At 40.1% G+C, this 18299-nt stretch overlaps 1 protein-coding gene across 1 annotated transcript in view; it reads right to left on the reverse strand.

Annotated features, from left to right (window-relative positions):
- ZZEF1 (zinc finger ZZ-type and EF-hand domain containing 1) overlaps positions 1 to 18299 on the reverse strand; it is a 107683-nt gene that overhangs the window by 89035 nt on the left and 349 nt on the right. The window contains 1 exon segment of the mRNA XM_025040130.1: positions 18107 to 18299. This exon segment is cut by the window's right edge and continues 96 nt beyond it. Within this exon segment, the coding sequence (XP_024895898.1) occupies positions 18107 to 18299 (193 nt within the window).

An 18299-nucleotide genomic window follows, 5' to 3' on the forward strand; every position in this document is an offset into this window, starting at 1 on the left:
GGGCTTTTCCTTTTAAATGCTCTTTAGATGAGAGCTAACTTGATTTATCTACTTTACAGTCATGTTTTCACTAACCTTTAACCATAATCTAACTTGCTCCCTGACCATATTACGTCATCTGGGAAACTGGGTACAGAATGAGATTTAACTTGGATCCTGCTGTCACTAACTGGTCATGTGACCTTACACACATTTCTTTATCTCCATAAAGTTCCAATTCTTAATCTGAAAGATGGAGCAAATATTACCACACTCACAGGCTGCTGCCTGGATTAAGTAACAGGTGAACAGAGCCCATTATAGGGAAAGCACAGTGGCAGTGCAAAGTGTTCCCCTTCTTTTTAACCTGCAATGTTACCTGCTCCGGTACCCCTAACCCCATTCCCTCTCACATCCTACAAGACTTTCCTCACTTAGCAACTGCCACCTCTCCCCAGATCTCAATCATTCCCTCATCAGTGGCTTCTTTCTTTCTGCTGATTACACTCATTCATAGATCTCCCTCACCAATTAATATTTCAGGAGCCTTCTATCCTCTTTTCTAAGTAAACCTCTTTCTTTCTTAAAATTCCTGCTCCTTTTCCTTATTTTCCTCCTATATGAAATATGGAAATCTCCCACTGAGGTTTCATGACTGGCATAAATACCTCTATTTCCATCACAGACCTCTGATCAATGCAGTGTTTAATAAGAACATATGCAAATCCCTGTGTTTGGATCCCAAAACTCATGGACATAAATGTAGGATTGGGGGCAGACAGAAGCAGCACGTGAAAGGATTGCAGCATTCTTTTTGCCTCTACTCAAGCTGATAAGATTATCCAAAAAGTTAATAGGGTCAAAGTCTATACTAATCAAAGTATAATGTCTAAGGAAGAAAAGATGTCTTGTTCTTTTCTGATTAGGTCCAATTAGAAAAGATGAGTTTAGTTTGGAAGCTATACACCGAAAGGAAATGAAATAGATGAGATCAGAGGAAAGAGATCATGATGGAGAGAAGACTACAAACTGCCCTGTGACGAACAGCTGAAGGACCACAAAATCTTTAGTGTGGAGAGAAGATGACTAGCAGTAACAGAATCTTTCTATTCATACATCTGACGGGCTGTCATGGGAAGAAGCAGTTAAAGTTAATGTCATTACAAAGGAATCAGAGGGGAAAAGATCATCATAAAGATGAACTTGTCTATTGTTGGTGGGGTATAAAGACTGATTAAGAGGCCCTGGGAAGGAATGCCCACTTCATCCCTCAAGGCTTCAGAGCAACAGCTGGACAACCAGCCATCAGGAATGTTCAAAGAAGTCATACTGTGGAATTTAGGGAACAGAATAAACAACAAGCTTACTAAGAGCATTTTGATGGTTGTCAGCTGGAGAGGTAGGGGGACTGGTGAAGTGGGGAGGGGACTGAGAGGTACAAATTGGTAGTTAAAAAATAGTCATGGGGATGTAGAGTATAGCATATAATCAGTAGTATTGTAATAACTATGTATGGTGTCAAATGGGTACTGGATTTATCAAGGTGATCATTTCATAAATTATATAAATGTTGAATCACTGTATTGTATACCTGAAACTAATATAATATTGTAAGTCAACTATAATGGAAAAAAATAAAAATTATACATTTTTAAAAAAAGAAGTCATAGTGAACAAACACATTTACCTTTGCTCCCTCCTGAAATCCTACTAAGACAATATTATAGAGCGATTTTTTTAAAGCACAAAGACAAAAAGGATAGGAGATGATGTAACAGCAATGAAATTTTGGAAGCTGGATAGCAGATGGATGAGTAGTCCCAAGATGGTTGACCCAAGAAACTGGAATCATAAAGTGGACTGGGCAAAGTTGAGAAACAACCTGCTTTACACGGCAGGACTCCAAAAGACTTAGGAGTTGGGAGTGATAGGTACTGCTGGAAGTGGAGGTATTGGTGTAAAGCCTATTTTAAAATCAGTTAGAACTGATTCGATAAATGCCAATCTTAAGTAGTCTGTGGGCTTTCTTTTTGAGGGAAAAGGGTGATAGTGGGATTGTGTGTGTGTGTGTGTGTGTGTGTGCGCGCGCGCACGCGTGTGTGTTTAAAGAGTTCTTAACTTTTAGAGATATATAATAAAAAATATCTGCTTCAAAATAATTTGGAGAAAGTAGTAGGGATTAAACGAAATAAAAGCGGTCTTGAGTTGGTAATTGTTGAAACTGGCTAACGGGTTCGTGGGTGTTCATTTGACTCTTATCTGTACTTTCTTATGTTTAAAATTTAAAAAAGAAAAAAAGAAAAAAAAAAAAAACAGATCCCCAGATCCCCAGATCTTCTTCCTAATCTTAGCAGAAGCTTAGGGAGTTGATTCTCTGGAGAGAGTAGTACAGAGTCTCTGGACCAGGAAATACCAGGCACAGTTGAAAGTGTGAATACTACACTGCAAATAAGGGGATTCATGTTTACATGCTAAATGTTTAAGACTCAACTTTCCCCTAGGGCTCCCAGAATGCTAGCAGCCAATCTCATACCCTCTATGCAAAAGACTGGAAGAGTCTTCTCTGGGGCACCTGACGAGCCCAAGACAACAGACCTAGAGATGCTGGCACTGGAGAGCTCCCAGTGAAAGGGCCCAACCAGTTCATCTCACAGTGAGGTTCACTGATCAACAAGCCAGATGTATAGAGCATCCACCTTTTTAGTACTCCATTCTTTAATATGATGGACAGCCCAGGACCACCAGGCATTTGAGGAAAGGCTTAATATGAAACAGAAAAAGCAATCTGGAGAAAAGAAAGGACTACGCGAGGAGAATAAAACTTCAAAAGGGTTATCATTAATATCATCAGAGAAACATTAAAAAAATATTTTTACTATCAGCTTTACTGAGATATAATTCACATACTGTAAAGTTCAACCCTTTAAAGTGCGCCATCCAGTGGAGTTTAGTATATTCAGAGCTGTGTAGCCACCACCACCACTATCTAATACAAAAGGAATATTGCAACCATGAAAGATCAGGATACTATTAAAAACAGGATACATAGAAAATTTTTACAAGCTCCTGAAAATTAAATATCACAGTAAAATTAAAATCTCAATAGATTTTAGAAGATAAATATCATTGGGCTGGAAGATAAAGTTGGCTAAAGTGCCCTGAAAGTAGAGCAAAAAGAAAAATGATGAAAACTGGGAAAGAAAAGAGAAGAAAAACCAGGAGATCAGTTGAGGCGGTCCAACACGCAAATAATAAGTTCCAGAAAAAGGGAATACAGAAAATGGAGGGGAGGAAATCATAATCGTTATGATTCAAAATAACTTCCCCAACTGAAGGACATGAGTTTTGCAACTGAAGAGGCTGAACACTCTACACAATAAATAAAAAGCAAATCTTAATTAAATTTCATAACATTGGGAGGAAAGGGAAGCTTCTACTTCCAGGGAGAAGACACAGTTTCCACGTAAAAAGTCAAGACCAAATGGGACTGATTCAGCAGTTACACTGGAAGCCAGAAGGCAATGAGAGCAGTAGCTTCAACATTCTGGGGGCACTCTTTCTAACTCAGAAGGCTTACTCGGCCACAACACTGTCAACTGTTAAAAAGTAGAATAAAGACATTCTTATACATGCAAGGTTCTGAAAAAAATGAACTACTTAACACTCCCTTATTCAGAAAGCTACCAGAGGATGTGGCCACCAGAATGAAGGAGTATGTCAAGAAAGAGGAAGAACAGGATCTGACCAAGGAAGAAAATGAATCCCCAGATAATGGAGATCCCAAGATGACATCTGCACAGCAGACCTAGATAATACCAAGTACAGATTGAGGAAGCTCAGAAGACTCTGGGAAACAGAACTTTGAAAATAAAACTGATAGAATACCCATGTGTTTGAACATACTGAATGTGTGAGAAGAAATTTAGACAATTGGCAGAAAATCTGGGATTAAATTAATGATAAAAGACAAAATATTAAGCAAAAGAAAAGTACCAATTCAATGGCTAACTCCAGAGAAAATAAAAATATGTATAAAAAAAGAAAAGTAATCACTACATGGCCTAGTATAGAATTTACATAATCATAATAATGCAAACATTAGGAGCAATCTAAACAAAATTGAAACAAGTCTTTTGGGAGGATAGAAAATGTGCAGGTATGGACAAGGACAGGAAGGTGAAAAACAACTGAAATCATTCTATGGGGGTAATAAATTGGATAAAGCCTAAAACTGAAAACTCATAAAGAAGTAATATAAACACATGATTTGTTGATGTACAGATATATAGTAAAGAACCAGCTAAAGAGCTGAAAAGTGATTATTCTTGGAGAATGACACATTGGGGTGGATGAGCAGAGGACCACTGTTTTTTGTATAAGTCTCACAGACTGTATACTCTATGAGTGATAAAAATAAAAATCAAAAAATTTAAAGTATCCACTTCAAGCATGGGACGGACTGGATGAGTAGATTTAAAACTTTTTAAAAGCAGTATAACACTTGCTTCTCTCTAAATACAATTTTATTCACACTGGATATACTGGCCATAAAAGTAGATTTCTGGGACAATTGGACAAATTTGAACATGGATTAGGTATTAAACAGAAATGAACTGACATGAAAAGGTGGAAACCATTAACTGAAAAAAGTAAGCTACAAAAGAATATTAGAGACTGATCTCAGGTTAGCATAAGAAAAAAGCAAATATGCACTTCCTGCATTGGTATAAAAAATGTGTGTGTGTGTGTGTGTGTGTGTGTGTGTTTGTGTACGACTATGCATTTAAAACCCAAAAGAATATCAAGATGTTAAGAGTGGCAATATGGCAATCTACATATGCTGCTTTTGTAATAATAGAGGGGAGTTTTTTAATATTAAGACATTTTAAGCGCAACCTTGCTATAAAAAGTGGAGCCAGGGAGTAAAGAAGGAGGTAGAACAGCAGTACAGACTGTGTCTGCCCTGAGACCCCATGGTGTGAATACAACAACATCAGATAATAGCTACTTCTCAACTTTTTCACGTGATAGCACAGTGAGAAAACAATATTTGTCTCACTCAAGGTCTGAGGGGATTAGAAGAGCTTTAACCCATCCAGTTGGAAATGACATACGTTTTGGAAAGTCCTGAATTAATATCTGAGCATTTGCTAAATTCCAGGCACTGTGCATAGTATCAATTATTTCTCATAAAGCTAATGGTACTACTGATCTCCCCATTTTATAGTTGTACAAAGAGGTCAGATAACTTGCCCAATATCACATAGCCAGTATTTGAATCCAAGGCTCTAGAGTTCATATTCTTCACCATGACTCCATTCGCTTTCCTTTGGCCAGATAACCCCTGGGGTTCCTTGCAGTCTGGAGTCCAATTGCTTAAAACCTCTCTTTTAGTTCTATCTCTTTCCTCCATCTATAAAACTTGCTCTAAGCAATTTCTGCCCATGGTAACGCAATATTAACCCTAAAACTGAGCCTCACTCTCTCTAAATCTCAAGGTAGCATTCAAGTACTACTTCCACCCAAACTTCTGCACTTCTAGTGCTACCTGCACTTCAAGTGCTGTCTGGTTCCCAACTTCCTGCATAAATCCTGCTGTTTATTGCTGATAAAAAGTCTATACAAGCAAGGCAATAAAAATAGTGACTTTTTGCTATTTTTAACAGACTCTGTTGATCTGTGAATAGTTAATGAATACAATAAAAAGAATTTTCAAACAAACAGAAAACCAAGACATTTTGGGTGAGAAAAAAAATCAGAACAGCTTTGCTAACAGTTTCACCAAATAAATATACAGTTTCCTAACATTTAGAAACTGTCCTTAAACGTACAGGTTTTAAAACCTAACACTTAACATCGACTTTGTTTCACAGGACTTCATAGAACCCAATTTACTCACGCACTCATTCAACACTATCTGATAAGCGTCCTTTGTATACCTGACCCCAAGCTTGGCTCTGTGCATATTAAGATGAACAGGACATAGTCTTTGCCCTCCAAAATCCTCACGGCCTAGGACAAGACAGATCTGTAAACCAAGAGCAGTAATGTGATAGGTGTGATAATTATAACAGAAGTAACGGCATACACAACTATAACAGCTAATATTTACTGAGTGTTTACAAGGCACTGGACAAAGTCCTAAGCACCTCACCTGGTTCAACTCGCATTCTCCACAACAACCCTAAAGGTAGGTCCTACCTTTTTACTAGTAAGGGACAGAGAGGTTAAGTATTTTGTTCAAGGCCACATGGTTGGTACTAGTAAATGATGAAGCTTCAATGTGAATCTTGGTATGATTTGGGACTCCACATTGTCAACCGTGACACCATGAGCTAACAGACACTTCAGATGCCAGAAGTCTGGAGAGGGGGAAGGGCATTCAGGGAAAATGGCCCTGAGAAAAGAGCCCTTGAACTGAGCTTTAATAAATAATTAGAAACTTGCCAGCATATGAAGACAGGGAGGCCATCCTGGGATAGCATGTGAGCATAAATGCAGAGTGCACAGCAGATTGTGAGAACTATAACTGCTTGGTGTGGCTGGAAAGGAGGCAGAGGTGGGAGATGAAGAGATGGACAGAAGTCAGAATAGAGCGCCTGGCCAACCAGGCTGAGATCTCATAGTAAGGATACAATGAGGCCACTGGAGACCATAAAGGGTGGACGGGATTGATCATCCCAAATCTAGATAAACTCTCATACTGGAATGGACCTACAAATCTCTTGAAATATGTGCCTTTGTACTGTATGAACTCCTCCACTGTCTCTCTAACATACACTGGTGATGGAAGCGCATGTTGTCTGGCTAGTTCTGACAGCAACAACTCTCTTCTCTACATAATGAGTGGAAATCTGCCTCTCTGATGTTACCGCCCTGTGATGCTACCTCTGCCCCCAAACAGCCTGAAGATCATTGAAAACAGTGATCGGATCCTCTGAGTTTCCCCAAACTCTCCATTCCTTCAACCAATTCTTTGTCTGCTATGGTTTTAGTCTCATTACCATGCTAGCTGTCCACTCTAGAATCCCTCCAGTTTGACGATAAACCTCAGAGCACTGCTTCTCAAGTTTCATTGGCTGATACACTATAAAAATATATTTTGTCCAGTAGAGATGGCATAATAGGTAGATGCTATGTTGGCCTCCTCTCACAACAACAAAATTACAACTAAATTACAGAACCACCATCACTGGGAGTCGCCTGAGGTCTGGCGGAACAGAAGTCCCACAACTGCGGACATACAGAAGATGCTACCTCGAGACTGGTAGGAGGGTCAGAAAAGCAAAATGGGCTGGTCCCACAAGCACATGGGGCGGTTGATAATCGAAGGGAATATCTTGGCTGCAGGGGTCTCCCTGGAGGAGTGAGGGGTCCCAGTCCCACATTGGGCTCCCCAACCCAGGGTTCCAAGGCCAGGAAGAGAAATCCCCACAACCTCTGGCTGTGAAAACCAGCAGACATTGCGGCTGAATGAGATGCAGGGTCCGCTCACACGGACTTACTCACTGACGGACTCACTTACTCTGAGCTCCCGTGCTGGGGCAGCTGCTCAAGCAGTGTTAGGGATATATGGGGAGGAACTGAACTGTCTAGCTTCAGTGTGAGGGTTGGAGGGGTGGTTTTCTGCAGGACGAAAATGCTGGCAGAGTCCACTGTTCCTTTGTTGAACCCTCCCCGCTCCTGGTGTGCGGACGCAGGCTGTCACATCTGCGTTCCATCCACCTGGCTAACACAGGTCAGTGGTCCAGATGACTCCGAGACCCTGCCCCCCATAACTTACAGGCCAATCCAAGCTGTCTCCAGTGTTTTTTTCCCATACAAAGAACTGTCTTGACATATGCTGTGGACTTTCCTAAAATATCTTAAAGGTTCATAAAACTCAAACAAGCAGCATCTGGCTTTGGTGTGTGCCACACCTCTTGCTGAGCAGCACCAAGCATGGCGCTAGAACTAGTGGCAGTCATCCTTGGTTCCCAGCTTGGCCTCTCGAAGCACTTCTAAGGCCAGCACAGGTGGCAGCCATCTGTAGATTGCCTGGTGACTCTTACCAGGTGGCCCTGGGCAGTGCACAGGCCGTGGTTGAACTTGGCCTGCCTATGGGTCCCTCCCAGGAAGCCCTTGGACTGGCATGTCCAGTGCCCAGCTTCGACGGGAGCTGGAGAATCACTGAGGGCTGCATCTGAGGAGGACACATCTGAAGAGCAGACTTGGCAGATACCAGAGCCCTTCTAAAGTGAATCCTGCTCCACAGGGTCAGCCCCTCACCAGCCGATCCTCACAACCAATTGGCCCGTGGGTCAATCCCTCCCATGACGTGCAAACAGCAAGTAAGGCTCAACTACAACAGGTGGGCACACACAACCCACACAAGGGACATACCTTGGACACCCAGCTCATGTAACCAGGGAAGGCTGTGCCTCACAGGACACCTACTACATAAAGCCATTCTACTAAGACTGGGAGACTTGGGAACCCTACCTAACACATAGAAACAGATGCCAAAATGGAGAGACATGTCGGAAATAAAAGAACAGAATAAAGCTCTAAAAAAAGAACTCAACAAAATGGAGTCAAGCAATCTACCAGATCCACAGTTCATAACACTAGTTATAAATACTCAAGGAACTTAAGGGAAGAGTAGATGAATTCAGTGAAAACTTTAACAAAGAGACAGAAAATATAAAAATGGAGATAGAAATTAAAAAAAGGGAATGAGTCAGAAATTAAGAATATAATATCTGAGATGAAGAGTACATCAGAGGGAATCAACGTAGTGGATGAAGCAGAGGATCAAAACAGTGATTTAGAAGATAAGGTAGCAGAAAACACCTAATCTGAACAACAACAAGAAAAGAGAATCAAAAAAAATGAAGATAGTTTAAGGGGCTTCTGGGACATCAAGCATAACAACATTCACATCATAGGGATACCAGAAGGAGAGAGAGCAAGAAACTGAAAATCTATTTGAAGAAATAATGATGGAAAACTTCCCTAACCTGGTGAAGAAATAGACATACAACCCCAGGAAGCACAGACAGTCCCAAACAAGATGAACCCAAAGAAGCCCATGCCAAGACAACCATAATTAAAATGCCAAAGGTTAAAGACAAAGAGACTCTTAAAAGCAGCGAGAGAAATACAGTTAATTCCCTGCAAGGGAGCTCCCATGAGACTGTCAGCTCATTTCTCAACAGAAACTTTGCAGGACAGAAGGGATTGGCAAGAAATATTCAAAGTGATGAAAAGCAAGGACCTACAACCAAGATTACTCTACCCAGCAAAGACACCGTTTAAAATTGAAGGCCAGATAAAGAGCTTTCCAGATAACGAAAAGCTAAAGGAGTTCATCACCACCAAGCTAGTATAACAAGAAATGTTGGAAGGACTTCTTTAAGAAGAAGGAAAAAAATATGTATCGAAAATATGAATAATAAAATGGCAATAACTACTTATCAACAATTACTTCAAATGAAAAAGGATTAAATGTTCCAATCAAATGATAGGGTGACTGAATGGATAAGAAAACAAGACCCTTACATACACTGCCTACAAGAGACTCACTTCAGATTGGAAGACACAGAGACTGAAAGCAAAGGGAGGGAAAAAGATATTTCATGAAAATGAAAATGAAAAAAAAACAGCCGGGGTAGTAATACTTATACCAGACAAAATAGATTTTAAAGCAAAGGCTATACCAAAAGACAAAGGACCCAATAATCCCACCTCTGGGTATTTATCCAAAAAAACACAAAACACTACTATGAAGGGACATGTACATACATATGTTCATTGCAGCATTATCTACAATAGCCAAGATACGGAAGCAATTTGGGTGTTCATCAGTGGATGAATGGATAAAGAAAAGGTGGTCATATATACAATGGAATATACTCAGCCATAAAAAAGAATGAAATTTTGCCATCTGCAATAACATGGATGGACCTAGAGGGTATTTTGCTGAGTGGTGTAAGACAGAGAAAGACAAACGCTGTATGATTTCATTTACATGCGGAATCTAAGGAATAAAATAAACAAAACAGAAACAAACACATAGATCTGAGGCTTGCCAGATGGGAGGGCGATTCAGGGGGTGGGGTGTGAAAGAGGGAAAGGGATTAAAAAGTAGAAATTGGTAGTTACAAAATAGAGGGATGTAAAGTATAGCATAAGGAATATAGTCGATAATATTATAATAACTATGTATAGTGTCAGATGGGTACTAGATTTATCAGAGTGATCACTTCATAAGTTATATAAATGTCTAATCACTATATTGTGTACCTGAAATTAATATAATATTGTTTGTCAACTATCATTGAGGAAAATAGTGATCACTTTGTAAGTTATATAAATGTCTAATCACTATGTTGTACACCTGAAACTAATATAATATTGTATGCTAACTATAATTAAAAAATAAAAAATATTTTAAAAATGATTAACTATGTCACCATAAATTAAAATATTTACCTTTAAAAAAAGAAATACATTTTGTATCATGACCTGGTATACATATAATATAAAAATTTTGTGAAACAGTGTAGTACTTTCTCTTATCAAATACTACATGCTCGGGTATTTTCTATTCCATTCTATTGTTTCATTTTTTAACATTTTTAAATCTATCACTAGATTTCCAACCCACTAAAGGGATAGTTTGAAACTAACTGCCCCAGAATGTGGGGCCCAAAACTCAACTCAATACACTAAATCTAGTCTAACAGTGCAAAGTAAATCAAATCTCTTTGGCCTCTCTAAAAGCGGAACGATGCCCCCTATTTCCATTGAGTCGATATCCATGCATACAGTACCCATGCAGACAGCAACCTGATGTGCTGTACTCTTCCTCCTCCTCTCCTGATTCGGGTCTTTTCCTATCACACTTGCTGCACACTTTGTCATCTACATGATAACTATTCAGCAGAACCCAAGTGTAGGCACTATGCTAGCTAGCATGTGAGAGAGGAAAAGTATAACACAGTCAGAATAAGAAGAAATCTAGATTAGAATATGATACTAGATTTATTGCTTACTCTCTGAGACCTAGGACAAGACTCTTGGCCCCCTTTAAGTCTCAACTCCTCTTTCCACCCAACCTTTCTTCATGGCTTGTGAGGACCCAAAGGTTTCACAAAGAAGGTTATGCCTAATAAACTGCAAAGAACTGCTACTCCAATCTAGTTAAAAGGCCGTTGCAGACAAGAAAAAGAAAAGTGGGCTGGCTGACTGCAGATTTCCATCCATTTGCCTTGGCCTAAGGGCAGCATTGGACAGGGCTCAGACCATTCCTGTTGTCCCTCCTTAACCATGATTGGGATCAAGACTATGGTACATATATAAGAATGTGTAAAAAATTATCACACACTGGAACTGTGGGCTCAGACCAGCAGAATACAATGCGCCAGGCTGCACACTGGTTCAACTTTGGAGAAACACTCCATCAGAAGTCTGGATCTGTATCTGGTCCCAGTTCTGCCACTTGTTGACTAAGAAGGTCTCTATCCATTTAAGTCCTCATTTTACTCATCTGTAAGATTGTCCCCATCTAAGTGAAGTAGTGAAAGGGCTGTCACATAGAAGATGGAGTAAACAATCCTAGTGTGGAACTAGAACAACAGAGAACACTAATAGCAACATTTATTCAGCATTAAGTGTGTGCCAGGCACTATTCTAGGTGCTTCATATAAACTAATTCATTTAATCGTCACATCAACTATATAAGGTCATGTGATTTGAGGATGTGGAATTAAGATCTGGCCACAAGCCAGGACCCAATTCCCAAGCTCAGTCTAAAGAACTGTGGAATGGGTAGACCTAAAAAGCAGCGAACTTGCTGATACCGTTAGCAGGCTAACTACACAGGTTATATGCAATGGTTACCAAGGTCTCAGCCAATTCACACTCTAGACTAGGTGCCAGTGGAGTATCATTCCCAAAATTTGCTATGGTCTCTCTCACTTCAATACATTTACACATGCTGTACCTTTCAAATGGAACATCTCTTTCTTCCTCTGCCTGGAAAATTCTTACAGCCTCTCAAGCCTTCGTTTGGTGAAGCCTTTCCCAAACTCCATGCTACTATTAAATGCTTCTCTGTGGTCCTTGAAAGTAGAAAGAAATTAGGATGCAGCAAAGGGCTGAAAGAGGGGAGAAATCCTAACATACATGGGAAATAGTGAATAGACCTGGCTGGGAGATAAGAGTAGAAAGGTATAAAAACCTAAATGTTAGACTGACATTTGATTCTGAAGGCTAAGGGAGGCCACTGAAGTTTCTAAAGCAATACAGTACATGATGAGGAGGTATTCTGAAAATCAGGGAAAGGCAAAACAAAGCTGTGACCTTTCCTCTGTAGTTCTCTTGGATCAAGAATTTCTCCAAAAGAAGCCAATACCACCATCCCCATCACAGCAAAGCACTCAGGGTCAAAATAACCTCCAATTCACCAGGGATCTTTCTCTTCGACACTGCCTCATCATCATTAATGGCCATCATTTACTAAAGGCTTCCTGTATGCTGGAGCAGAGCAGGCAGGTGGCTAGGGGGCCTCATAGCCTAGTTGCAGAACAAGACCAGACAGTGTGCTCTAAGTGCCAAGGGACCTGTATAGAACAGGAAACAAGAGCCTCAAGGGTAGAGCTGGAAATACCATTGTACAGAAGCCATCTGAATCATGCCATTAGAAAGGCTTGGTCCTGACCAGATGACAATACCAAGACAGGGAATCCTGAAAAACTGAGAGAAGCAAGGTCCACACACAGGACAAGGATGGTGCCCCACTGGCTAGGGCAAAGGGCTTGTGCAAGGGGACAAAGGTAGACGAGGTTAGAAAGGGAGACAGGCCAGCCTGTGGGCCTCCACCCATTCAGAGGATCCCTCAGGCAGTGGGAATGCCTGCAGGCTCCAAGCTAAGGGTAAGCAATGCTTGTAGCCTGCTCTGTCTTTATGGTGCATACACAAATCTCTCACACTCTGTGTCTTGAAGGGGTAGAGAATTACATCAGCATAATTATATTTGCATAGTTCTTGGGCTCAGAGCCATTCTAAATTAGCTGATTAATACTCCTGACATAATAACACCAAGATGGTATTTTTCTCCAAATTTCCTCTATACTCAACAGTGACTAAGAGCCTTTTAAAGTTTTCACTGAAACTATATTTAACTGTTTCTTCCAATGTCAAGAAACATCTCATTATTAAAAGGTTACAGACTGAATATAAATATGAGGTTGGAGCATGAGAACGGCACCATATTCAATCTGTTAAATCAAACTGAGGGTATTATAGGGGAAAACACTTACAGAGCGCTGGCTATGAGCCAGGACTGTGCTAAGACAATAAATAAGTAAATAAATGGTCCTTCCCTCAGAGTTTACAAAGTGAATTTCACAAAGTAGGCAACAAAGCTAATACAGCAAATCAATAAAATAAGACCTATACATATTAAATTCCTACCTTACAGCTATCTGCTATCATCCTGTGTTCAACACTTTTTTCTGCCCTAGAGTCTACATGATTTTCTGGAAGCATATCATATTAAGAGCACAAATATCTAATCCCTAATATCTGATGTCAAATAAGAATTTAATTTTAACTCTACTCCTCTTCTACATGAGTCAATGAAATATTGCTTCCTGAGATTCCTTCTCCATGGACCACACCTACCATGAAAAAGGTGTGTTGTACTATAAAACAATAACGTTTCCAACTTTGGTCCATAGTACAACACCAAGAGCTTCTTTAGGACACCAGCAGCTAAGGTCATCAGAATGTGAAGGCGAGACACTTGGGTAGACATGGAGGGCAATGCAAATTAGCCCAAAGAACCAACATGTAAAATGTGGAAACTCTTAGCATTATAATAATAAATGACATACACCAATGATAACCCGCTCTACCGTGCTAGCTCTCATAAAATAAATGAAGGGAAATAACTAATCATTTTAGTTGCTACTATAAAGACATTTTATTACTATTTCACAAAATCCTTAAACTTGTATTAAAATATCACATTTTCAGAGGCTTAGATGTAAAATTAACTAAGACACAGAAATGTATACTTATTCAAGTTACAGGGCAGATTATTTTTAAATCAATGAATCAAATGCATAGCTAACTTTTTAAAAATATTATGAATATAATTACCCCCTTATTTATAGACAGAACAACCACTGTGAGATTATCACAATCATTAGGTTTTTAAATCTTGGTTAAGCCTTCACGTTGAGTCAGAACCACTCTCTTCAACTAACCAATGCTAACCAGTGGGAGTCACCAAATGTCGATGCCAACCCAAGCCCCAACTCTCCCCACTCCAAATCTAATAAAGGTAAATAGGCTTCAAGAAAAATACATGTTGCTTTTTCTCCAACTTGGATTTCCCATGCCAGGCTTCCCTTAGAATGAAGGGGAAAATAAAAGAACTATGTACCCTTAAGACTAAATAAAAGCCATCATAGAAAACCAGTTCCTTAAAAGAAAAAGAATGCAAGATCTGGAGTCAGAAGACCCACATTTGAGTGTTAGTGCCAAAACCTAATTTCGATTCTTACTTAAGTCCCTGAACCCTGCAGAGTCCCCGGTTTTCTCCTCAGTTTAGTAGCTGTCATCACTCACCTGCCTTCCATGGTTGGCCTAAATTACTGGACATCATTTATTTGAATATGTAGTGGTGAGTAAGGTGAGATAATTATATGGATGTGAAAGAAGACTTTCAAGTACACTTTTTGAGTGTTCTGTGTATAGATACTTAATACCCTGTGACACAGCTCTAGACTGTCCCAGGGATTTTTATAAAAGTAAAATAAGAACTCAACATTTTACAAATCACCAGTTCTTACTGCTGTGCTTATGACTCCTTCATGTCTCTTTATGCTACATATGTGACTACTATGATTTTGAGTTTTATATAGGAAGGTATAAGCACTTACAGCTTTTTCTTCCTATATATTTCCTTAGTTACAGAGGCTAAATGACCTTTGGATTTAACTACGCTAAACAGTCCATAGACTACCTCTAAGAGATTTAATTACGAAAGGAAAAAAAAAAAAAAAACCTCATCAGAATAAGAGAAAACAATGTGGCTATCTTTCTCGTGAAACCTCACTGTACAAATACATGACTCTGTACGTCATGCAGTCTTCTCTCCTGAGCTCCAGACTATCTATGTCCAACTTCCTACTTAACATCTTCATTTGGGTAAAAAAAAAAAACCTCATCAGAATAAGAGAAAACAATGTGGCTATCTTTCTCGTGAAACCTCACTGTACAAATACATGACTCTGTACGTCATGCAGTCTTCTCTCCTGAGCTCCAGACTTACATACACAACCACCTAAGAGATATCCCCATTTAGCTATTTCATAGATACACTAAACTCAACATGGCCAAATTGAACTCATCTTCCCTTTCCAGAGCTTCCCTTCCCAAAGGTTTCTTTTCTCAATAAACGGCACTATCATCTTTCCAAATGGTCAGGTCAGTAATATCAATCATCCTTGATTTTTTTTTCTTTCTAATCCTATATTCGCACCTAAGTCTCAAGAACTGCTTATTCTACTTCCTAAATAACTCTCAAAATTGTCTACTTCATATCATTTTGGCTGCCACCACCCTAGCTCAAGCCACCTGATCTCTTACCTGAACTGTCATAATAGCCCCCTTAACTGGTTCTCCATAAGGCAGTCACAATCATTGTGGCACTTTATTTAAAACACCATTGTTTCCAAACTCCTATTTAAAAGAGACTGCAAAGGACACTCATGATCTTTTCTCTACTTCTCTAACCTTGTTCTCCCCTTCCCATATCCTATGATCTAGCCACATGAGTGAAAGACTGCTAATTTTAACCCAATATCTGTTCTTTTCCTCAAGTACTCAGAATTACATTCTGCTTTTTGGCTGAATATATGGCCATGGAATACAAATATCTTCTGACCTCCCCTGCAGCTTAGTGTGGCCATGTGACTGGGCTTGGGCCAATGGGATGTGAGCCATGCCCTTAAGAGAGGAGGAGTGACTCTTTCCTTTTCCCTTTTCTGCTGGCTGGAATGTGGAAAGTGACAGCTGAAGGAATCATTTGAATCACTAAGTGGAAGGTGCCTGTGGAGGATGATGCCACAACAAGATGAATAGAGCCAGGTCTCTGATGACTATGAAACTGGCATATCAACCCTGTACTGCCTACCTGGACTTTTAGATAAGCTTCTTTATTGTTTAAACCACTTTTGCACTGGATTTTCTATCCCCCGAAGCAGTTTTATCTAACCCTAATATATCATACCATTCTTTCAGATTCTCCATTCTCTGACCCTTGAACTCATGTATGCAATACCCTCTGTTTGAAACACAGCTTATATCTTCTGTTCCTTGTCTGTTTTCATCTTCCAAATCTGAGCTGAAATGTTACTTTTCTTAGGTAAGTCTGCCTTGACTTCCTAGCTAAGGTTAAATACTCTTGCTATTTCTTTCCTTACACTTCCCCTTGGATAATACCCACCATACCTATAATTGCTGAGTTAATGTGAGTCTCTTTATAAACTCGCATTACTACATACTCTTTAAGAGCACATGTCTACTTTGTCCACTATCATCCTGTTTGGCACTCAGTATATGCCCCCAAAATATTTGCTGAATGAATTCACTGAAATATTCAATGAATGAATGAACGTAACAGCTCTTGCCTGATTTCTAGACACCTCAAGGACTTCTTGGCCTTACATTACAGGACCCCTTGTAAACTCCACCTATAACTCTATTCCTGTCAGACACACTCACAGTATAAACACTGTCTCTCTCCATTCTCTTTTGGACAATTTTGAAGCTCTTTCTGGCACCGCTTCATTTTCTCATAATATAATTAAGACTAGAATGGAAAGTATTATGGGTATGCTTGTAATTAAAAAAAGAAATGGAGACCCTTCACTAATATGACCAACATTTTCAAGTGTTAAGATGCCTTACGGGTATTTTAAAAAGAAAAATATAAGAAACATATAAACCACATTATCTAAATTCTGGCCATGTACGGGAAAACATCCTTAAAATATTTTAAAAGCCTCTGGTTTTAAAGTGTACATAACTTTTTAATGGCATTACAAATAGCTGTCAGTTTAGTTTTATATACTCACCTTTCTTTGACGCTAAAGATTCTACACGGCTTTACCCATTTTCAAAAAGTAAGCACCTTTTTGTTATAGCTTTATGGAGTTAAAGCAATACAGTCCCAAGAAGGAGGCAATGGGATATAAGACAAACAAAAATCAAGAGATCTGAGTGACAGTCTGTTTTGCCAATGATTCATTCACTGGGTGACCCTGGATCAGTTCTCTTAACTCCAAAATGAAGTATTCAATACAGATAGATAATCCCTTAGATCCATTCCAAGAAATTTTGTTGCCCTATCAAATGGCTGTTAATGACTTAATAGAGACGATGTTAGTAATTACGCCAAAAACTGTTTAATTACAAGAATTCACAGGAAACCTGGTATTTGCCTATCAGTTTTAGGTTCTAAGTGGGTTTGAATGAGTCTAAAATACGGTTCTTCAAACATCTAAAAACAAACGTGTAGTCTGGAAATGCTTTTTGCGTGATGTGAATGGCTTTTAGAATGCGAGCTTTTCCAGCATGTTATTCGCCTCCCGCATACGTTAGGCGCCCACACTGGATTCAGAAGGTGCTCCGCAAAAACTCACTGGTCAATAAAACAGAATGGTTTTCACTGCCACTCCCTTGATCACTACACCTACTTTCCCTGAAACTGCTTTGGAGCCTGATAAGGAAGCTCTAGAGAGCAGCTGATCCAGATTCGTGTAGGCAACTGCACAAATGTCTGTACTAAACAACATACAAAGACACCTTGACTTGTCCAGTACTTAAGAGCAAGGACGGCCTAGTCTAGGCTTTCCACCTTTCTAATAAAGTTTTAAGAGATTCGTAGCCGGCTCCCATTGAGAACAGGCTGAAGCGCCCCAAATAAGACCTGGCCCCACCATGCTCCGATGCTCGGAACCTGCGGACCCTACCGGTTCCTGCCTGGCCTCATCAAAGCCACCGCCCACCTCTTCACGCCCTTGGGGGCGACCGCACTGCCCCCGCCCCGCAGTCGCCAGCCAGTCCTGACCTCCTCGAACTGCTCGCCCGTGCAGCCGGCGCCGCGAGCCTCCAGCAGTTCCCGGAACTGCTCCAGAGTGACAGACTCTTCGCCGCGGCCCAGCCTCTCCTCCAGCCAGCGCAACAGCGCGCCGTGGTGCCTAGACACCAGAGACTCGCAAGGTGGCGCGGGCCGCAGCGCAGCCGCCGCCTCTCGCAGCCGG

This window comes from Pteropus alecto, unplaced genomic scaffold, assembly GCF_000325575.1.
Source record: "Pteropus alecto unplaced genomic scaffold, ASM32557v1 scaffold398, whole genome shotgun sequence".
Taxonomy (NCBI): Eukaryota; Metazoa; Chordata; class Mammalia; order Chiroptera; family Pteropodidae; genus Pteropus; species Pteropus alecto.